Source organism: Accipiter gentilis, chromosome 7 (assembly GCF_929443795.1).
Source record: "Accipiter gentilis chromosome 7, bAccGen1.1, whole genome shotgun sequence".
NCBI classification, from domain to species: Eukaryota; Metazoa; Chordata; class Aves; order Accipitriformes; family Accipitridae; genus Astur; species Astur gentilis.
In genome coordinates, this window is record NC_064886.1 from 551330 (window position 1) to 573585 (window position 22256).

The 22256-nt window shown below is 62.8% G+C and overlaps 1 protein-coding gene across 2 annotated transcripts; it reads right to left on the minus strand.

Moving 5' to 3' along the window:
• Positions 1–1110: 1110 nt before the first annotated feature.
• Positions 1111–21646, minus strand: SCARF2 (scavenger receptor class F member 2). 2 transcript variants are annotated; one of them, XM_049806063.1, is made up of 12 exons: positions 21440–21493; positions 16030–16088; positions 14834–14876; positions 14039–14140; positions 13213–13732; positions 12879–13097; positions 12347–12475; positions 9757–9860; positions 9553–9670; positions 7925–8046; positions 3508–3660; positions 1111–3120 (listed from the first exon to the last, which is right to left on the minus strand). In XM_049806063.1, the coding sequence occupies exons 5-12, from the start codon at positions 13692–13694 to the stop codon at positions 1916–1918; spliced, it is 2532 nt and encodes an 843-aa protein (XP_049662020.1). In that variant the 5' UTR covers positions 13695–13732; positions 14039–14140; positions 14834–14876; positions 16030–16088; positions 21440–21493; the 3' UTR covers positions 1111–1915. The 2 variants fall into 2 exon arrangements, with proteins under 2 accessions (XP_049662020.1, XP_049662019.1); XM_049806062.1 differs by lacking the exon at positions 14834–14876 and having other exon boundaries at positions 21440–21646.
• Between the last annotated feature and the right edge of the window lie 610 nt (positions 21647–22256).

A 22256-nucleotide genomic window follows, 5' to 3' on the forward strand; every position in this document is an offset into this window, starting at 1 on the left:
CAGCAGGGAGGGTCCCCTGCAGCCTGCGGCTCCGGCTCCCCCAGGGAGATCCGGGCAGAACGATGGGTCCTCCAGCCGCATGGGCTGGCGGAGGCTCCGCTTGACGCTGAAGGATCCTGGCAGGGGCAGAGCCACTATGCCAAAGGACCCAGCATTTACAGTCCCACAGGCAGCAGATCCTGGGCAAGCACCAGGAGCGGCAGGACAGGCAGGGCTTTGCTGCCCTTGGCCCCCGCAGGGAGACCGCAGAGCCCCGCTGCCTTCCCACCGCAGGCAGTGACGCAGAGCACAAGCAGCGCACGGGTAGTGTGCAGGCAGAGTGCGAGCAAAGTGCAGGCAGAGAGCAAGTAGAGCACAGGCAGCAGGCAGAGAGCTTGTGAAACGCACGTAGAGATTAGGTATCGTGCAGGCAGCGCACCGGCAAAGTGATGGAAGCATGCAGGTAGGGTGTAGGCAGGGTGCAGGCAAATTGCAGGCAGGACTGCTCAGGAATCTTGGGCAGAAGCCGTGCAGGAGAAAGCCCATCTCAGCTGGCCCCTGAGCTTGTCCTAGCCTTGCCACATGGCAGCATCGTGCCTGGGGCTGTGCGGAGAGCCCCAGTGCTGCCAGGGTTGGCAGCCCCTTGGCAATGGGGTTAGAAAGCTGGGGTCAGAGCCCTGCATCCCACTGCCAGCCCCCTGTTTCCCCCCCAATTTGTCTCCCAGCACCCCAAGCACCCAGCAAGGGATGGACTCTTTTTGCACAGCAGCCAGAGCTCTCTTGAGCCCCAGGGCCCAATCCTTGCTACGCTGGAGAGGGTCTGACCACAAGACCGGTCCAGCCCCTGGGGCTTTTGCTGGGCTAGGGGAGGATGCTGGATACTGGCGGATGAGGGACTCCTCACCTTGTCCCCAGGGCTGGTCTTTGCTGCCAGGTGAGCACCCAGCAGCAGTCACAGTGGGGATCTGCCTCCCCACCCTGCCTACCTGCCTGAACCTGCTGCAAGGTCATCCACCTCCCCACTGCATCCCGCTCAGGACTGGGCTGAGCACCCCAGCAAGACCGGGTGATGCCCGGCACATCACCCACCCACCGAGAGCCTGGGGCATGGAGATACGGCACCCAGCTACAGAAGAAATACATTTTTATTAGGAAAGCGCTCTGCAGAGGTGCCAGGCTCCGTCGTACCGAACTAATCCCTCCAACTCCGCTGGATGGGATGTGGGACCCTAAAGGGCGTCCAGCTCTGGCCATAAGTAGTGCTTTCCTCCTGGCCAGAAGCAACCCCAGGGGCAGAGGGGAGGGTGGCATCGGTCGAAACCAGCTCGACCCCACGCCGGGCATGGCTCGGCTGCGGCGGGACCGGCAATGGAGAGCCGTGCCTGGAGCCCGGGGCGCCGGGGCATGGGGTTTGCTGCCGGTGACGTCCCTGGTGATGCCCTGGGTGCCGAACAGCAACACCCTCCCTCTCCAGTGCACCATGAGCCCAACAGACTGGAGTGGGGTGTGGGAAGCGAGCGGCTCCGTTACTGCAGAATATACCGTGGGTACGTCTAGTACAACAAGCACTGCTTATGCGATTGATAATACTGCTACAAAAAAGTGTGGGGGGGATATGCCACGCACGGACCCCCCCCCGCCTTGGGTTGGCGGCTGGGCCAGCTCCCTGCGGTCCTGCCCTGCGCGGGGAGGGCGAGCTGCCAGACCCGGGCAGGGAGCAGGCAGCAGGGCACAGATGGGGAGGACCAGGTCCTGGGACAGGGGAGACTAAAGGAAAAAACGGGATGAGAGAGATGGAGGAGGGGGGAAATGGAGGCTCAAGGCTCTTCCAGTGCCCCCTGCCCAGTCCAGGCTTCCATGTCCACTGGCCATGCTGGCAAATGTCCTTCTTCCCGGCGCGCGGCCGGCCGGTGCGGGGCCGGTGCCCGGCTCCCGGTCACTGCACCGCCTGAGCAGGCACAGCGGCTGCTCGGGGCGGCTCCAGGCTGGCTTCTCGGCTCTTCTTCCTGGGAGGCTTTTTAATGGGGGTTTTCTTGGCCGCTTGCTCGTTGGGGAGAGCCTGGTCCTGGCCGCTGCCGGCGCTTGGCTTCTCCACCCGCTTGGGCTCCCCGGCTGCTGGCTCGGCCGCCCCAGGGATCAGTTTTTGCAGGTGGGGAGAGGTGGGCAGCAAGGGCTTGCTGGTCTTCTGGCCGCCGGCGGCCACCGAGCGCTTGGCTTTCTGCGGAGGGGTAGGCTTCTCCCGCTGGGTGCCCACCCCGTTCGCCCGGGTGCCTCCGTCCCCCTTGTTGAGGCTCTGAGTCTTTTCCTTCAGCTGGGCGGCCAGCTCGGAGGCCAGGTGGGGATGGAGGGGCTCGGAGCGGGGTTTGCTGGTGCCGGGGCTGCGAGGAGCATCCCTGTTGTCCCCGACCCGCCGCTCTGGCTGGAAGGCACCCATCTTTCGGAAGGCGTTCTGCACTGCCCCGTTGATGCTCTCCGTCGGCTCTGAGCCGGCTTTGCTCCTCTGCTTGGGCTTGGAGGGCGACTGGGGCTCCCCGGTGAGGCTGGCTTTGCCCTCAGGGACGCCGGGCTCCTTCGGTTGCTTCTGTGTTTTCTCCTTGCCCCGCGTGCCACCCTTCTCCTCCGCTCTGCCCTGCACGCCGGCTGATGTCTCGCTCGGGCTCCTCTTCCTCTTGGCCAAGCCCTGGCCTTGCTCCGGGCTGCTGGACCGGGCAGCCGCTCGCTCCGGGGACCGGCTGGGTGCCGGCAGCGAGTTGGACTGGCTGGAGTTGTACCTGCTGTGGATCCAGGAGACTTTGGGCTTCGTGGCCGGGTCTGGGGGACGGGGCTTGGTCCTTTCCGGGGATGGCGGCTTCCCGGAGCTGCGGGGCTCCGTGGTAGCATCCTCCTCCTCCTTGGACTGCTTGGAGAGACGAGCGACCCGGGCGTAGAGCGCGGCGCCGGCCGAGCCCGAGCCGCAGGAGGAGCGCTCACTGTCCGAGGACTTGAGCAGGGGCGTTTCGCTGCTGTCGGCTGGGAAAGCTCTGACAGAGCCCGTTTCCTTCAGGAAGGTGTATTCGCCCGCTTCTTCCCCGCCTGCCGGGGCCACCAGCTTGTCCCCAGGGCTGGCGGGTGTCCCCCTGTCCCTGCTGTCGCCCACACTCTCTGTGGGAAGAGAGCACGGGGGTGTCAGGTCAGGGTGTGCCCGGGGAGGGGAAGGACCAAAATGCTCCCACAGCACGGTGGGACAGCATCCCACCCGGTTCCTCCCCGCACCCCAGCGCGTTGCCAGGTCCCCCCGTTCCCTCCTCCTGCTCAGAGACCCCAGCACAAGAGGGCTCTTAAAACAACCCCAGAGCAGCAAACGCCAGAGGAGGGAGCTCTGAAACTCTTGTGGGAGGCAACACTGGACCCGCATCCCTTCCCGGGGCACTAGTAGCCAGGGTGACACGGTCCCCACCGTGCAAGGGTGATGCCTCTCCACCGAGCAGGAGGTGGCCCCTGGTGATGGCCCCGAAGTCCCCTGGGGAAGCACCCGGTGCCCTTGCTCACCTTCGTGGGGGACGCAGTACACCGGCCCCTCATCCGTGGTGTCAAAGGAGGAGAAGGAGCCACGGGAGGACCAGGATGGGGAAGGCTGCTCCACCACAGAGGGCGGCTCGATGAAACTGCAGTTCAGGGTGTTCTCCAGGTCGTGGTGGGCCACTACGAGGGCAAGGAACTGCTGTCAGTGCCCATCCTGCTGGACCCCCCCAGCCCCCACGCCAGCCAGGAGGGTGGGATGCTGCGCAGCTCCCCCCTGCCCAACTTTCCAGTGGGTGTTGGGGACAGGGACAGCATCCCAGACATGGGGACAGCTCTTGCTGCGCATCCCCACCAGGTCCCCCAGCCAAGCATCCATAGAAGCCATCAACCTGCAGTGGTGGTGACCAGCATCACCCACGCCTGGGGACGAGTGGCTGTGGACAGAGCAGCCCAAGCAGCCTTACACCTCCCACCTATCCCCACTCTCCATGGCAGGTCTCCAGCTGCCCAAATCAAGGATGTACGTGGGAGAAGGATGAGCCACCCAAAACTCTGGGTCCCACGAGGACCCAGCGAGTGTCCCGGCAGTCACCCACGAGCTGCCGCAACCCGGCACAGCCACTTTGCAAAGAAAGTCCTGGCGCTGTGACTGTCCCCTTCCTGGGGAAAGAAATGAGCTGCCAGCTTTAATTGCACTAATTTCCACTTCAGCATCATGGTTTGCCTTTTCCTTTTCCTTCTGCTTCTGCAAAAGGAGGTAGAAGGATGATAAAAGGATGCCTGTGGCAGGGGGATGCACATCACCGGTTTTTCCCCATTCTGCCACTTTTCACATGCTTTGCCAGCTTCTCCCACACTGAAGCTGAGGAGAAGCATCCCCCCTCACCCTGGTGCCACCCCCTCTGCTGTGGGGGCTGGCCGCGGAAGAGAAAAGCCACAAGAGAGGAAAAACTTGGTGTTAAAAATATTTTCGGTTTCAACAGCTGAAAAAAAAAAAAAAAAAAGCCGAGCAGTGACAGTTGTCTGGGCTGGGAGGGACTGGTTTTTCTGTTTGATCATTTTTAAGGCTCTTTGCTGGATAAATTCATGTCCCAACCCATCCTGTGTGGCTTCCCCAGGTGCCTGCAGCTTCAGCATCGTCCTCGGGGTACCCGCAGGACTGTGGCAGCACCCAGCAGGATGGAGGGGACCAACCCTCCCAGAGTGCTGGGCAGCACCAGATGCTCTCGTCCCCATCCCCTGCCTGCTGGCTTTTGTCCCCTGGGATGGTGGCAAGCTGCCTCCAAGCCCAGGCAGAGCCCTGCTTCGCAGCAAGGGCTGCAAAAACCCAGCACACAGCCAGGCTACCCCTGCGCAGCAGCTGGACATTGATATTTCCAGGTATTTGTAACCTCTGTCCGCACTTCCCAACCATCTAAGTTGCACTGTAATTTCCTGCTCTGACTGTTTCATTTTCGCACCACGTCCCTGTTTTACAATAAAATAACTCTAAGTGTTATTGGGATGTCCACCGGAACATTTATTCTCTATTAGGGAATCTGGCTTCAGAGATGCAGGGTCATTAAAATGACGGCAGCCATGCACGCTCGTCCCTACATAGTTTGGCTTCTTGGAGAAAGGGAAAAAAAAAAAAAAAAAAGCAAGCAGCGATATTTAAAGAGCAAACGGCCTGGAGAGGGGGAAGTGGCAGTTTCAACATGGCTTTCCTTGTAATAAAAACCAAAAAGGGAAAATTAAAAGCAGCCGGCTGGAAGCGGATGAAGGGAGATGCTTCCTGAGAGGAGGCATGACGAGCAGCTGGGACTCATGGCCACGAGGCGTCTCCAGGACTCGAATGAGACCCAGGATTTGGCCAAAGGATAAAAAGAGGATGTGCAGCGCGCTCGGAGCCAGGCTTGGGGGCTCCTGTGTGGTCCCCTGGGATTCATCTCCCCTAGCTGATATATCATGGGCTGATAGGGCTGGGAGAAATCTGGATGCTTCCCACAGGTCTTCTCCTGCCACTGCTCCCCAAAATCTCCCGGGGCCACAGAATCAGGGTGCCAACCCCAGCCCTGGTTCCCTGGCGGTCGATCAGTCTCAAGACGGGGACGAAGTGGCGAGGAGCCACAGAAGGGCCGTGGGAGGGTGGCACCGGAGCCCTCCTGGCTGCCCTCTCCCACTCATCCCAAGCTCCCCGTGGTCGGCATCACCCTCACGGCTGGTTGAGCTTCACTGCTTAGTGATGAGATGCAGTGGTGGGGTGCAGGAGTGGGCACTGTGCGCTGCAGAGCTCAGGTTAGTCCCGGCATCTGCGGGGCGACACGCAACCGAGACCCATGCTGGTACCGCTGATGTCCCGAGAAGCAAACCCCGTGAAACTCAGGCAGACAGGGATACCCAAACCCTGGCACCGCGGCCGCTGGTGTCAGGCCAGGACATGGCCACGCAGGCTGTGAGCTCAGGTGCAATCCCCAGGGAGATGCTGCAGATCTGAAGCTGGTGCCAAAGCTGGGGAGCTGCTTTTGAGGGGGGCACCTGGGGCTCCAGGCACCCACTGAGCTTTGGTGGGGCTTCAAGACCTGCTGTCCCACCTGGGAAGGTGCTCCCACACATGGGCTTGTGCTAGCTGGCGGTGACCATGATCACGTTTGAGCCCAGAGGGGAAAACCCACCCAGCACCAGCAAACGCATGGTCATGGCAGTGGCTCTGCAAGGATGTGAGCAGATCCAGAGCGACCATCTACCGGGCATCCTTGGCTTCAGCCAGCACCGGTTTCACCACAACATCCCCACAGGGTCCTGAGCACCTCCAGGGCTGACCTGGCACTTGGGATTGGGGCATTTCAGCGTCCTCTGGACCCTCCTGTTGGCAGGACCAACGCAGGACACAGACGGCCTCTGCCACCATGTACCGGCCACTGTGGCTTCCAGGTGGAGCCACACAGTGACGTGGCACCGCGGTCATCAGGCATCACAGGGATGCAGCTGCTGCAGGCACCCCAGCAGGTCTCCCTCCCGCAGGGGGTCCCCAGACCCAGTGGGTGCTGGGGGCATTGCTGGACCATGCACCAGAAGGACTGAGAGCTGCCGCAACCCACGCCAGCGCTGCTGTGCAGGACGACACGATGAACACAAGGCAAGCCCCGACCAAAGCCTTTCCCTCCAGTGACACAACAACCCCCAACCCCACAACTAGGCTCCAGGAATAGCTCCAGCCCTGCCAGGACCCCAGACCATCCCGAGCATCCCTCTGGCACCAGTGCTGCATCCTCAGCCTTTCCCGGGGCTGCTGCTGCCCTGTTTACACAGAGCAGCTGGGTGGGCGCCAGCCGGCACAGTGAAGGCGCAGGCAGCCCCCTTGAGCCCCCCCTGCCCTCGCTGCACACAGGCACCCTCTGTCCTCCCCGAGCCCTGCCCGGCCCCTTCCACAAACACGGCCTCTGTTATCCTCTGTTATCCTTGCAGCAGGAATGTTTCTCCGGCCCTGGCGCACCCTGCTCTGGGGCAGGGCTTTGCCGTGCCCCACGCGGCAGGCAAGGATTTGTCCTCCCTACTTTGATGCTGGAGCTTGGGCATGGCGTGCTGGGACAGGGGCCATCTCTGTGTCCCACCTGGAATGGGGGATTCAGCCTCACGCCGAGCGGCTGCTCGGGGCATCGCACCAGCGTTGCACGCCTGGGGAGGTGCTGGGCTTGGGAAGGGGGGCACGGGGCTGAGACCCATGCCAGTGCAGGGTGGGGAGCGCTGCCTTCGCCCCCCAGTTTATTCTCCTCCAAGGCAGCACATCCCCAGCTCCTCATGCTGGGACAAGTGCAGGAAGGGTTTGGAGCGTGCGGGGGACAGTGTCCCCCAGCTGCCTGGATGCAGGGGGTCCCCAACAGCCGTAACAGCTCCAGGTCAGGGGCTTTACCAGGTGCAAGCATCCCCCTACAAGCCCAGTTTGTGCCCAGGCAGTGCGGGGAGCTCACCCAAAAGCCTCTGCCCCTCCATCCTCAACTCTGCTGCGCACAGAGCCCACCCACAGCCGGGTGGGCTCTGGCCCCAGCTTGGATGCTCTGGCTCCATGCAAAGCTGGGGCAGGGTTAAGTCAGGACCAAGAGAGCAAACGAGGCGTTACGCTGCCGCGACAGGGACTGCTCCTCTACCTGGGGAACCTAAAAGCCTCACAAAACAGCTCAGCAGAGCTCCAGGCACCAGGTACCCACCCTCACAAAGCAAAACGATGCGCTTTGAGATCCAGAAGCTGTCGACTGAGAAAGGGCTGAGCCCCTGCGAGCCAGGCAGCTCGAACCAAGCATTGCATCGGTCCCGGGGACCCGTGTGTCCCCATCGCTGCTCTGCCACGCTCGCTGCCCTCTTTTTGGGGCTGGAAAGGATGCCATGAGTCATGTGCACTGCCCTGCCAGGAGTAAAGCCCCCAGGGTTTGGCCCTCTGCCCCCTCCCCAAACCTCAGCACCTTACCCACGACCTTGGGTAACTTCTGGCGGCGCAGGGGGATGCGCGGGAGCTTCATACCGATCCGACTGAAACGCCCACACAAGCGTCTCGGTGGCTTCTTGGCTGCTGCCGGGTCCTGGCTGGAGCTGCAAGAGAAGGCGACAGCTCCATAAGAGGCACTGGCACCCACCTCGTGGTGGGGACAGCCTTCATGGGGCCATGGAGAGAGTCAGGAGCTCAGGGATGCTGCAAATGCAAGGGGTTTCAGGAAAGATAATGGGGCAGATCAAAGCAGGGGGGTGCCCAGGGCATGAGGGGTCGGGGACCTGCCAGGGCCGCTGCCAGCCCCGGGCACCAGCTCACACCGCGCCAGGATGCAGAGCAGTGCCAGGGGATGGTGGCAAGGCCAGATCCGGCCATGGCCATTGGCAGCCTGGCCCCAAAACACCCACAACACCCTGCCAAGACCCTGAATATTTAAAAATAAAAATTATCCCAACCCTAAAACAAACATTTGGCTTCTCTTTATTTGCTCTCTGGTTTTGAAGCCTCCCGGGGCCGAGGTTTCAAGCAATTATCTGCAGCCGCAGGAGCAAACGGCTTCGCGTGTTGACGCAAGGCAACCTGCGACATGCCCACCACTGCCACGGTCCCTCGGGATGCTCCGGCAAAGGAGCGCTGCTGCGACAGCACCGCGGGTGACCCAGCTGTTTCGGAACATTGTAGAGGTCCAGGCACCCGGGGAGAGAGGAAACTATTTTGAGCCATTTCCCCTCTCCCTGTGCAATACTTCACCAAGCGGGGCTGCATTTGTGCTTTTATCTGTGGGATAATTACACGCAGCCCCCAGGCTCTCCAAGCCAGATGTGCTGGGCTGGGATTGAGCTGGCAGGGCTGCAAGGGGAGGCTTCTGGAAAATTCCTGTGCAGCGGCCGGTGGCATGAGGAGAGGCTTTCTTCCACAGCCGGAGGAGATCCCGTGGCCCCCTCATTCCTTGCTGAGCAGCGCAAGCCTTCCCCCCGCTGCAGTGGGGCTGTCCCCATCCCCGTCCCCATGGTGGGATGTCACGGGGTGCTGCCAGCAACCCAACCTTGCCGCAGGAACTCACCCTCCCTGCTCTGAACATCCCCATGCGGGACAGCCGGCAGTGCTGCAGCCCATCACCCCCCCTCCAGGTCTCACCCCATGGCCCAGGGGTTTGTTCTGGGGGTCTTGGTTATGTCTTGATGCCCTCACTGTATTTTAGGGTTCCCTCTGCAGATCAGCTCCAGCCCCCTGGAGACTGGAGGGGACCTGGGGGGTCTCTATGAAGTGATGGCCCACGAGAGGGAAACAACATCAGGGAGAGGGGGAAGGGGGTGTCCCCAGACAGGGCTCACCCCGAGCCCCTCCATCAGCCCCCCAGCTGCGTGCTGCCCTGAGGACGCAGCGGGACCTGCTCAGACCCCAGGGACCCACAGGGCACACAGTGGCAGGTGGGCAGCGCTGCTCTGCCTCAGTTTCCCCACAGCACGACCGTCCCAGTGAGGTCCCTGCATCGCCCCAGCGGTCCCAGCCCTGCACTGGTCACCGCCATCCCCAGCTGTCCCCAGACCCACAGCTCTCCCCTCTGCTTGGGCGTCACAGCAGAGCCCCCCGGCCCCGGCACTCACCCACGGGCTTCGTCCTTCTTGCGGCAGACGCAGCAGCAGCAGAGCAGGGAGAGCAGGAGGATGAGCAGCAACGCCAGGAGGGCTCCTGCCCCGATCACCCCCATCCGCTGGTTGGCCTCTGCAAGACAAAAAGCTGGCCGGTCAGGCCCGGTGATGGCCCAGCGGCAGAGCCCGGCACCCCGACCCGTGCCCGCCGGCACTCACCCATGTGGCAGGCACCCGTCAGCGGGTCGCAGGTGCCGTCGTGGCAGCTGCAGGCTTCGGCGCAGTTGGCTCCGTAGCGGCCGGGCGGGCAAGTCAGGTTACAGCTGGAGGGAAGGGGGCAAGTGAGAGCCCTTGCCGCCCCGCCTGCTGCGTCCTCCCAAACCCTCCGTGCTCTGGGGAAAAGCAGGGGGCCCTTCTCCAGGCTGCTCCGACACAGTTCCCCCCTGCACCCTGGGAGACCCCCTAAGCTGCAGGGAGCAGGACCCCATCACCCACCCAGCGGCTTCACCCATCGTTCGGGAGATTCGGCCCAGCTAGAGCTCACACACTCTTGCTGCTCCCTGCGTGGGGCTTTGCAATTAGGCGCAGCCATTAGGAAAGGTTGTTAACCCAGCAGTTGCATCTAAAGTCACCCCAGCATCACAAGCAAGATTTCCAGCTCAGCTCAGCAGTGACGTGGCCATGGCACTCCCGGGCTCCTCCACACTGAGCCGGGCAGAGCCACGGCAGCCATGAGCTGGGAAAGTGCCCAGATTGATTTTATTTTTATTTTTTGGCCTCCAAGAAGAAAAAGCAAATGAGCAGCCCTGAGGCATCTGCTCGGTCAGGGCAGACCCTCCTGGTTTGGCTAAGCCTGGCTTCAAATCCCCGGCGTCAAATCCCCACCGCCGGTAAAATGACCTCCCTGACAGCGTCACCAAGGCAACAGGGACACAGGTGGAACGGGCACCGACCTGCGAGCATCAGGGGCCTGAGCACAGAAAATATGTGCCAGGCACACGCCAAAGCAACCGGGGCTCTTGGTGTTGGCGGGACCAACCCAACCTTCCACCCCGGCGGTGGGTCAGGCACCACGGTGCAGGACCCGGATGGATTTGGGGGATGCCGGTGGCGCTACCGGTCACCAAACCCTCCACCAGCTGCTCACTGGCAGCAGCATCCCGGCCGGAGCGGCTGCAGCCGTAAGGAGCCAGCGGGCCCTGGCCCAAACACACTCCCCCGGGAACGCAGCTGCCCCCAGCCCTCGGCACCATGCCCAGAGGTGGCTCAGCCCATTTCATGCTCTGCCGACTTGCAAAGCGCCGGCCCGGCCAAGCCTCGTGCCCGCCAGGCGCCGTGTGCCTGCCGGGACGGGCGCTGAGCCCCCGCGGCTGCTCGGAGCAGCTGTGCCAGGGCAGCAAACGCGGCGGGACGGGATCTGGGATATTTCCCCAGCAACCCAAACCTCCGGACCCCACTACTTAGATTCACATTTCTGCCCCAGGCTGAGATGTTGGGAGAGCAGAGGGGGGCGGTTTTTTTCCAAGAGGGTCCCAACACCTCTGGGAATGATGATGAGGACATAAACTTCTTTGTGCACACCACAAATAACTTAGCAGCCTTTCCTTCAGCATCCTCCCGACGTAGAGCTGAGAGGACACCCCTGCCCAGCGAGGACACCGCTTCTGCCTTCCTTCCAGAAATCATCCCCTTTTTAGCAAAATTATATGCTGCTGACAAAAACACTAGTTTGCACATAAGTCACAGGGATCCGCCTGAGCACCAAGAAAGTCCCTGAGCCCGCCCGGCGTGCACCCATACAGCACAGCTCAGCCCGCGGTTACAGCTCCGGGATGCTGCTGGGGCCGGGGCTGCATCCTGAGCACCCCCAGTCCCCACATTCCTGGTGCTGTGCTGGGGTCTCAGAATAGCTGTGCCGAAAGCACCCCCGCGCACCCCCAGTAAACACCAGGACCCACTTACCTCTGCCTTTGCTACCGAAGGTGGCAACGATGCCCAAGCTGGGCATCCTGAGCTGGCACCGGTGCCCAGCCGGCACTTTTGGCAGCACGAGTGGTTGGCGAAGCCCCAAAAACACCCACCCGAAATGCAAACGCTCCCTGTTTATATGCCCTGAGAGAAATGCCAGCACGGGCAGGATGCCAGCTCCGAATCCCTGTCACTACCATCACCCTTACAGTTAATTGCTGGGAAAATCTGAGCAACACCCCGCAGGACCTGGGGGAGCTGTTTGCATGCCCCAGATGGGTGGGAAACACTTTCTTTGCCTTTTCAAACAGCATTTCAGGCCCACACTGGAAAAAAACACCAGGGCATGCAGGACGTGATGTCCCTTGTGCCTCTCCCTTGGGCTGGGGGAAAGGGGGAGGACTGGGGGGGGGCTTTTCCCAGGGGTGAGGAAGACCTCGGCTGGAGGCACAGCTTGCAGCAAGAGCACCCTGCAGATGCCATGCCCATGAGGCTATTTGCTATTCTGGGATGTGGTTTTCTCTCTCTTTTCAGCTAGAAATTCCACCCTAGACTTGAAAAAAACACCAAACCCCCCAACAAACCACCGTTCTGTCAATGGCATTTGTTTTTGCCAAATAGGCATTTCCTAAAGCAAAACCCCTCTCTCATGGCGTTACCTTGCTGCTAACGGCTCCGTAAGCATGTCCTTTCCCCTCCGCTCCAAAAACCATCGGAATTATTGCCCATGAGCACTTCCACCGCAGGAAACCTCTTGTCTGGGAACCGTGTAGGACCCAAGGGGGCAGGAGGTTCCTGAGCATCGCCCGTGCCCTGGGGTACACTGCTGTGGCTCACTTACTAGGTGCCGTGGGAGCCCGGGTGGCAGAGGCACCGGCCGGTCTCGAAGTGGCACTGGCCATTGACGCAGTCGCTGCAGACGAAGGCACAGTTCTCCCCATACGTCCCATTCCGACACTTGGTTTCACACCTGGGGAGGGATGAGGGCAGGTGGCTGGAGCACCCACAGCTCCTGGGGACCTCTGGCATCCCCCCAGCCCTCCTGCCTGCAGGCAGGGAGATGGGGCTGTGTCGCCAACCCTGTTTGGGTGCTGCTAAGCCCCAGAACCAATCCTGGTCACAAGAGCCTGCAGGAAATCTTCCCAACTTGAGAGCTGAGCCCCACCGCGAGCACCCAACGTTATCTGGGGGCATGGGGCAGGGGTCTTGCAGGCTCCCTCTGGTCCCATGGCTGTGCCAGCGGGCTCAGCCCATCCCTGTCCTCCCCTCCTGCCTGCAGAAACCCACAGCCACCCCCAGTCCCCAGGCAGGGAGCAGCAGGGAGGCTGGGCATCGCTCCACCGGGGTCCGACTCTGCACCCAGCTGCACTCACCGGTCTCCGATCCAGCCTGGGTTGCAATGGGAGCACTTGCCGTTGATGTGGTTGCAGGTGTGGCCATCCTTGCAGGGGGGACAGAGCTTCTCGCAGCCCTCTCCGTAGAAGCCAGGCGAGCAGGGCTGGTCGCATTTGGTGCCGTTCCAGCCCGCCTCGCAAGTCAGGCAGCGCCCGTCCGCCACGGTGCATGGCTGCAGGCTCTTGCACTGCCCGCACCTGCAACGGCCGAGGGGGAGCCCGTCACCCAGCGCAGCATCCCCGAAACCTCCCCCTGCCACCTCCCACCGAGCCCGCGGTGCTGGATCAGGCCCGATGGTGTCCGGCCACTCACCGCCTCCTGCAGCCTTGGCCATAGAAGCCAGCCGGGCACGGCTCGCGGCAATATTTTCCCCGGTAGCCCGGCTCGCACGTGCAGGTCCCGTCCACCTGGTTGCACTTGCCCTTGTAGCACTGGCAGTACCGGTCACAGCGGGGCCCGAACGTCCGCTCCCGGCACTGGCAGCGGCCCGTGAATTGCTCGCAGGGCGAGTTGTTGCAGGAGCACTGGTTGTTGCAGCCGCGGCCCCACCAGCCGGGCTGGCACAGGCAGTTGCCAGTCTGCTGGTCACACTGGGAGTTGTGGCTGCAATAGCAGGAGCTGGAGCATTGGGGTCCCCACCAGTTGGGCTCGCAGGTGCATTTGCCCGTCTTCTGGTCACATTTGCCGTGCTTGCAGAGGCAGACGTTCTCGCATTTGGGACCCCAGCGGTTGGGGTTGCAGGTGCACTGGCCTGTCACGTCCTCGCATTGCCCGTTGGGGTGGCAGCTGCACATCTCCTTGCAGTCGGGACCCCAGAACTGCCGGGGACATTCTGCAGGCAGAGCTGTCAGCCCCAGCACTGCCCGTGGGACAACCCCACCACTGGGCACCAGCGGAGACCCCCAGTCCCAATGGGACCTCTCGACTGCTGTCCCCCCCCCTCCAGTGCGCTGGATCTCAAAGGAGACCCCTCCAAAGGGACGATGCCCTGGGGACAAAGCCAGGGGGACAGGCAAGGGCAAAGCAAGAGCATCTCAGCCCCATCCCTAATGCTCTGCTCTGGAAAGTCACCCCAGGATCAGCCAGCACCACCCCAGCGAACCCCGCCGAGGACACGCGGGCACCTGCCAGTACTCACTGGTGTCGCAGTTGGCACCGAAGTAGCCGTGCCGGCAGCGGCACTCGCCGGGCCTGACGCACACCTCGTTCTCCTTGCAGGTGAAGTTCCCATTGCACACGGCTGGACGGACGGACAGACGGCAGGCATGAGCGCGAGTGCCACTGGGTTCGTCGCTGCTCCCCCAATCCCTCCCGCCCAGCCCCGCAGAGCAGGGTAAGGGGTGCGCGGTGGCACTCCGGGCGCTGCTGAGCTGTGGCAGTGACCATCCTGGCAAGCAGCCGGGCAGGCTGGATGGGACCCTCACCAGAAAAATGCCACCAGCCTTCTGCCACCCTGTTCAGCTCCATCCCTGCCACCAGCCTCCTGCCACCCAGCCCAGCCCTGTCCCTGCCACCGGCTGCACCCAGCGGGAGCATCCCTCGCTCAGCTCCGTATCACCAGCACAGGCAGCTCCGGGCAGGGGCTGCCTGCAGGCACCAGGGGAGAACGGGGACATGGAGTGGGGGGGGTTGCAGGCAGCGGCGAGCACGGTCCCCCTGTCCCCCTCCCTGCACTCCTTACAGATCGCAGCCACGTCACTGCCACCCCCACCACCGCCTCTCCCACGCGGGCCACCAGCCCCCAAAGGCCACTAGTCCCTCTGCTGCCGAGGGGACCTTGCGCTGGGGCCAATGCCCAGAGCGGGGCAGGCGCAGGACGTGGGACAGGCAGCACCGCGGTGCAGGCAGGCGCAGGCAGATGCCGCATGGCCCTGGACAAGCCTCCTTAGCCACCGGGAGAGGGAGAGCAGACCACCCATCCCATCCACCTTACCTGGGAGTTCTTAGACCTACGGTGATGGATACTATAGAAACCCCTAAAATAGACAGATTACACAGGTTAGGAGCAGTGAGTCTAACGGTTAGAGCAGGTTGGGGGGTGGGGCAAGGAGATGGGGACAGCTCGCTGGTGGGACCATCCTCCCCCCACTGTCCTGGCAGACCCTGTCCTTCTCCCGTCCTGCCGGCATGCTGAAGGGACCGCATCCTGCTCCCGGTGCGCGGGCACCCAACACATGCAACGAGCGGTTACGAGGGCTCATGCACGGTGGGTTAGTTGGTTACATGGTCTTCGCTGCCGGTTGCAAACTGCTGATGCCCTGGGCTGGTGTGCAGAGCTCCTCCGGCTCTCCTGGGGCAAGGCGAGCCCCGTGGCCAGCTGAGACTGCGGGGAGTAGCACAGGAACCCCAAAACAGCCACCTGCATCATGGCGGCAGTGCAGGGGATGAGAGCTCCTGGGGCTTCATGCTGAGCATCCATGCTGGGTTCGCCGTGGCCCCTGGTAAGAGCTGTAACGCCTGGCGTGGCCCCAGCTGGGGCTGCCCTGCCTGCAGGCAAGGTGGCCTCTGCCTGACAGCCTGCCTGCCCCAGCAGCTTCTCCCCAGTGGGGCCATGATGGACATGTGGCTGGTCCTGGCAGCTTCTCCTCCACTGGTGGCTCTGGCTTGGCTCCCCACGCTTCTGCAGCACCCCCAGGAAATCTCAGGGTCCCGTCCCTGCAGCTGCACCTTCCCTGTCCCCATGCATCACCCTGCGGGGACATCTTGCTGTCCCTGGGGTCCCAGAGCAGCACCCCCAAATCCTTAGACCCAAACCTGCATGAAGAGAAACCCCCCAGCTTGAGAGCAGGGGTGATGCGCCCCATGGAGGAGCCCACTGAGGGCTGGGGCACCCCAGGGCATCACTGCAGGGGCAGAGGGTACCCCAGGGCTGGGCTCTGCGACCAGCACCCCAACACTGGGGGTGAGCACCCATTCCACCCACACGCTGCTGGCTTTGAGTACCACAGAGAGGCAGGACAGCCTCCAGCATCCCTGGGGAGCCCAGCTGCAGACAGAGGCCCCCAGGACAGGGGTTCCCCACTGTGGGGTACATCAGGGTGGCCCCCGACAGTGGTGGTGAGGCCAGGAGGGCTCAGCAAAAGATGGGCAGGTAAGCGGTGTCCAATGAAGCAGAATGCTGGTGCTTACCTATTAAACACTCGCTTCCCTGTTGCCTCCATCCCGGGCAGCACACGAGCACCGAGGAGCTGCAGGGGAAAAAGAAGCACCACAAACCTTAGAAAGTCCTGGTCCTTCCCAAAAACCCACCTGGAGCACCAATGCTGTGATGGTGAGAGGTAGTGCCCCTGGTCAGCTAAACCCTGGCCGGGGGCTGCTGCACCCCTGTGGGGCAAGGAGAGCACTTGGCTCTTCCTCCACCACGCAGGCAGCACAGACCTGCTGGGGGGCTCCAATGGGCACCGGCTTGAGATGCCTCACTAGCCAGCTGAGGCAATGCTGGGAGTGAGGACAGGACCGGTTCCTCCCATTAATCAGGAGCGATCAAAGAACGAAAGTCGCATTTGCAGCCATTATTGTAAAATAAATAAATAAATCCCAAAGACCCCCAAAAGCTGGAAAAAAAAGGGAAGGCTCTAAATGTCCCAGGGGAAAACCAACTGCCTGTAGCTGGACACCCGGCTTGTCTCCCAATGGCTGGGGACTCACAATGCTGCAACCCAGGTGTGGGGAATGCGCTCCCCGGTTAGTGACACAGCAGTAACTCCCGGAGTGGGGGAATCCTGCTCATCCCCAGTGCAACCTGCTCATCCCTGGGCTGACCCCCACTGCCTGGTCCCCGCCAGCGACGGGAGCGATGCTGGAGCATTAGAAACAGCCCGAGCGGACGCTGCAGTCAAGGAAAACTTCACCCGAGCTGGTCCAGCGCCGCAGCTTGGAATGCGTTTTGCTTTTTCTTTTTTTTTTTTTTTCCCCTTTTCCTCTTTATATGTAACAAATGCAGAAGAGGAGGAGGAGACAGAGAGGAAGTATTCGCTCGAAACCCAGCGCAGTCACAGGACCGTGTCTGGCTGCCAGACCGCCTTGTCCTGGGGCCGGGGAGGGAGCTGCCAGCAGCCCCCCGGCCAAATGCGGGTACCGGGGAGGCTGGACTCAGCTCCCACCGCCGGCCCCTCGGTGGGCAGCACCCGCACAGCCGAGCCGGGAGCATCGCGTCCCCCTTTTAGCGGTGCACGGTGAAAAATTGGAAAGGAGGCAGAAAAGAACCACAAAAATGATTCAAGGCCTGGAAAAAATGCCTTGCAGCCGGAGCCCAAAATAGCTCCATCTATTCAGCCATCGAAGCCGTCGCAAGACGCTGCGATGGCGGCCGGCACGTACCCCCCGTGCGGGGACCCCAGGGCTCTAGTGGGGGGCTCTGCTCTGGCCGAGCATGCAAGGGGATGCATGGTGTTAATGGCAAAGTGGGGGTCAACCACCAAACCACCTCCGCGAGGACTGGGTGGGCTGGAGACAAGGTTCTTCTCTGCAAGAGCCTTCAGGCTGCCCTCCCCAAAAAGCCTCTCCAGCTGTGCTGGGATGCTCGGGCGCAGGCAGGGAAGAGTCTGTGGTGCGCTGACCCTCCCATGGCACAGCCAATGCACCCGCTGTCCCACCTGGGGTTGCTTTCACCGCTCCACCCTTTAGAAATTCAGTGTTTGGTGTTTTTTAGATGAAACCATCGCAGGTTTGCAAGGGGAAACCCCTCTGCTTGGGAAACCTCCTCCCTCGAACAGCTCAGCATGGCCACCAAAGCGGGCACCATGGGTGATGCACCAGAAAGCATCACCCGTGCCGAAAGCCCCGAGCTGGTGGCGGGGAGTAGGGAGCCGCTGAAACACGGTGGCAGGAGGGAAAAACCCTTCCCCTGCTGCAAGCTGGAGGAGGCAAGCAGCACTGCGACCACCACTAGCTGGGACCCCAGCCCACCCACCGCCTTGCCGGACGCAGGATTCGTGCTTATCTTTTCACTGATAGCTAATCTCTCCTTCACCGTGCCTGCTGATGGCGTTCCGCACCCCTCCGCTCAGCCCTCGCCTCATTTATCAGCGGCTTTGACAGCAAATAAACTTGCTCCCGTTGCAAGGAGAGGCAGCTGGGATGAGGCACTGGGTAACTGGTGCTCCCAGTGCAGCACATGGACTGGTCCCTGAGCACAGCCGGCCCCAGGCAGGGTTGGTGCTGGCTGCAGAGATGACCGGCACCCATCAGGGCACGGGTCTAAAGCATGTCCTGTGGTCTCAGCTCCTCCAAAGAGGGCTCACTCCATGCGCCCTGTGACAACTGGGGTAACTGGGAGATCTGTTTAAAAGCTCAGCCCCGACCCACATGGACATGCTGCTGTGGACATGCCGCTACAGACATGCACAATGCAAATACATTTTCTATTTCTTTTTCTTCTCTTCAAAGCACTACAAACACTGGGAAAAAGAAGAAAGAAAAGCTGTCTCTGAGATGTGGCTGGGGCTTGGGAGCTTTGCTGATGTGGAGCAAAAGGAGCGGGGATGTCAGCAGAGCCAGAGCTGTGACCTGCAGGGAGGAGCGCGCAATGCCAGCGGTGCCCCCGGCATGTGGCCACATCCTGCTCACACCGAGCATCAGCGGGACCTCCACAAATGCTCCGGGGGTTTCTACAGAGGCAGAATATTTTTCTTGTAGATTAATATTCCGCATTGTTCCCTGAAGCACATCCCCTTTACCTATGGCTATGGAGAGGGCTCCTGAGGCAGGAAGGATGGCTCCTCATCCAGAACAATGCAGCCCCCCCTAAACAATGAGAAGCAGGCTCACACCCCCAAAAGCAGGAGAGAGACCCTGGGCTCGGCTGGGAGCTGCTGCCCGTGGTCCCACATGAGACCTCCCTGCTATCAGCCTGCCAGACGGAGCTGCAGAGGAGCCCTCCGGACTCGCAGCATGTCCCTGAAGCCCAGAGCATTGCTGTCACCTTCCCCAGTCACACAGCCACCCCAGAGCTCCCCACCCTGCTGCTCCTCCTGAGCATCACCCCAGCGCTGAGCTCCTTCTTTCGCCATGTCACCCATCACTCGGTGACACCCAGCTCCCCTTGTGTGGCACAAAGGGCTCTTGGGACTATGGGGTCCCAGCCAGTGGCATCCCCCTCCAGCCGATGCCAGCTGCAGCTACCCAACCCAAACCCAGTCTCAGGGTACAGGCAAAGATAGAGATGCCCCGGTGCAGGCAGGAGTAGGATCGTGTATGTAAACGGAAACCCTTCAGCCAGAGAAAGAAAAGAAAAATAAGTTAAACCCCAAAGATTACCAAAAGGAAGCGTTAGTGAGAGTAGGACAGGGACAGAGCAATGCCCATGCACGCAGGGCTTTCATCAGCCTGCATCCAAATGGCAGCTTCCGAGAGGGTCATGCCAACTTGTAACTGATTATAGAAGAGCTTCGAATTTAGGAGCAAGCTGTATTTAGTACTCAGAACTTTAACACCAAATAGCCCCAAATATGCCCTTTCCTTCTGCCCTAAATAGTTCCTCAAATTGCTACTCACTAGCCGGGTCTCAGGAGGTCACAGGAGGGGCTCAAGCAGAATCCTCCTCTCGAGCCCTCCGAAACCCGTAGCCAGCATCTCCGAGGGATGCCTGGATGTGCTTGGTAGAGCCACACGGCCAAGAGTCTAACCAGCAGCTTTACCAAGCTTGGGCAGGGGACACTCGTCCCCAAGCCACCTCCAGCCCAGCTGTCCCCGGCCCCAGGCCCAGGGCAAGTCCCACAGCACCCACCCCGGGTTCTTGGGGCTGCCAAGGTAGGTTTGGATGGTGATGTGGTGTCCTCTATACGGAGGGGAGCAGCACAGTAAAGGCAGGGGTGGATGCCAGGGGTGTGGGTGGGGAGGGAAGAAGGGCTTGCAGAAGGGTGAGGGGTGGAAAATGATCATCTCAGCTTCCCAGGGACCATCCCCTCCCCACCTTGTCTGGATCCTAGGCTGCCTCCAGGGCCCGTTCGCCACGAGACGATGGACACCGCTGCTTGCCCATCCCATGTACCCTGTCCTACTTGCCGGCGAGTGCCTCTTGCGCACCCCACGGCACCCACAGGTGGCACAGGGAGCAAGTCTGAGCCCTGCGGCGCTGGGTGCAGCATCTCCCCCACCTCCATCCAGCGGGAATGTGGGGGGTCCCCGTGCAAGGGGGAGCACTCAGGCACCCCATCCCCAGCACGTGGGGCAGGATGCTGGGAACAGGGGGGGACACTGCTCACGTCCCCTCTGCCACCCCGGGACATGGTGACAGTTTTGCTAGGAACCAGCTTGGCAGATCATGGGCAGCCAAGGAAGGACCGCTGCCCGCATCCTCCCCTGCCGAGGAACAGTACGGGCAGGAGCTGCGGCCGTTCTGGCTCCTGAAATGCCTCCTTAGGAAACTCAGGCTGTAATTTGAGGAGGGGGCACCAGCGCCCTGCGGCCCTGCTGAATGGAGCCATTATGCGGCCCCTCTCGCTCGCAGCACATGTTTTCCTTGTGGACTCGTCTGACCTCACGGGTGAGATGTAAAGGTGCATTTATGGCCTGGGCCCCCCATCAAGGGCAGGGGATCCTGCTCTCCTAGCTGGGAGGGAGCAGCTGTGGGTGCTCTCCCCCCTCTGCTGGGGCCAGCCTGGCCGAGGGGCCCGGCCAGCACCGAGCCCGAGCGCTGTGGAGAAGCTTGGCCTGAAGTGATGCTCTGCAAAGCGACCCGTGGCGCACAGAGAGCACCGGGAGCGGGGACAAGGCAGTGCCCTGCCCCCGGCCAGGCAGGCAGGATGGGACCCCCGGGGACAGCCAGGCAGTGCCAGCACCCACTTTCTGAAGCCAAACCCGAGGGTCCTGGAGTTGCCAACTCTGCCACCCCAAGCAGCCCCGGGGCAGCTCCACCAGGATACCCAGAGCATCCTGCATCCTGCCAGCCCAGGCTCGGCACTGGGACTGGCCCCGGGGGGTGCAGGACCGGCCCCCCACAGTGCAACCCGATCTCCGGAGGCACCCAGGACCGCCCCCCCCCCAACAGAACCGGCCCCGGGGATGCAGGATTGCCCCCCCACAGCGCAACTCGATCCCCAGAGGCACCCAAGACCAGCTCCCCACCGCAGAACCGGCCCCGGGGGGCGCAGGACCGGCCCCGGAGGCATCCGGGACCGGCTCCCCGCAACACGCCCGGCCCCCGCGGAGTGCGGGACCGGCCCCGGGGCACTCAGGACCGGCTCCTCGCAGCAGGACTGACCCAAAGGGGAGCAGGACCGGCCCCGGTGTGCCCAGCACCGGGTCCTCGCAGGACGCCCGGCGATCAGGACCGCCCCCCCCCGGCCAGGCTGGGGCTGAGCTCCTCGCCCCTTCCCCGGCTCCCCCCGCCTCAGCCCCGCACAAGACGGACTTTGACTTGGAAGTCGCCCAGCACCGCGGCTGGCCCGGGGGAGGGGAGCGGCGAGTCCGTCCCGTCCCGTCCCCCCCGCCGCCCCCGGCTCCGCCGCCCCCCACCGCGCCCCGACCCCCCCAGCCGCGGGTCGGGGGGTCCCGTCCCGTCCCGTCCCGCCACACCTGCCCGCCCCGCCGCTCCTACCCGCCGGCCCTGCAGACGTTCCTGCCGCGGGGGCTCAGCTCCTGGGCGGCTCCGCGGCTCAGCACCACCACCAGCACCGGCAGCAACAGCACGGCGGCTCCGGCTCGGGCGCGGCGGGGCGGTCGCAACCCACGGGCCGCCATGACCGTCGGAGCGGCGGGGCCCGGCTTGACCCGGCCCATCCCATACGGGGCCGGGCGCTCGCCTCTCCCCCCCCCCCCCCCGACCCCAACCCCTTCCCCGTCCTCTCCCCGGCTCCGCCGTGCCCGGTACCCGCCCTGCCCCGGCTGCCGCTCGGCGGGCGGAAGCCGCAGTGCGAGCGCTTCGCCGCCGCCGCCGCCGCCTCCCCCGCGCCCCTCTCGGCAGCGGCGGGAGGGGCCCCGCCGCCAGCCAGGAAATTCCGCATTGGTTCCCCTGACGGCGGGCCAGGCTCCGGGGGCCGCCGGCTGCCGCCTCCCCAGCCGCGGGTAGTCACCGCCCCGATGGTCCCGGGGGTCTCTCCAGCGGGTAGGCAGCCCCGCGGAACCGGCGGAGGGGTTCCCCAGGAGGGGGGAGGTGGCTGCGAAGTCCTGCCTTCCAGTTCAGCCCGGGGGTCCAGTAGCTCCCAGGTGCCTGGGAGTCCTGGGAGTCCAGTGGCTCCGGGGTTGGGATGGCCGCGGGGTCCGGCAGCCCCGGGGTTTGGCTGTCAGCGGGGTTTGGCAGCGCCGGGTTCCCGGGAGTCCCTGGGAGTCCGGCAGTCCCGGGGTCTGGCTGTCCCGGGGATCCAGCGGCTCCGGGGGCCCGACAGCCCTGGGTGCCCGACAGCCCCGGGGGCCGG

What these genes read in the sequence shown, in the direction of transcription:
- SCARF2 (XM_049806062.1), bottom strand. Translation starts at nt 21,621, where the DNA reads ATGGGCCGGGTCAAGCCGGGCCCCGCCGCTCCGACGGTCATGGCGGCC. An exon ending in CGGTGCCAACTGCGACACCA is followed by an intron (nt 13,733 to 14,038) that starts GTGAGTACTGGC and finishes CTCTGCCTGCAG; the next exon opens with AATGTCCCCGGCAGTTCTGG. An exon ending in CCAGGCTGGATCGGAGACCG is followed by an intron (nt 12,476 to 12,878) that starts GTGAGTGCAGCT and finishes ATCCCTCCCCAG; the next exon opens with GTGTGAAACCAAGTGTCGGA.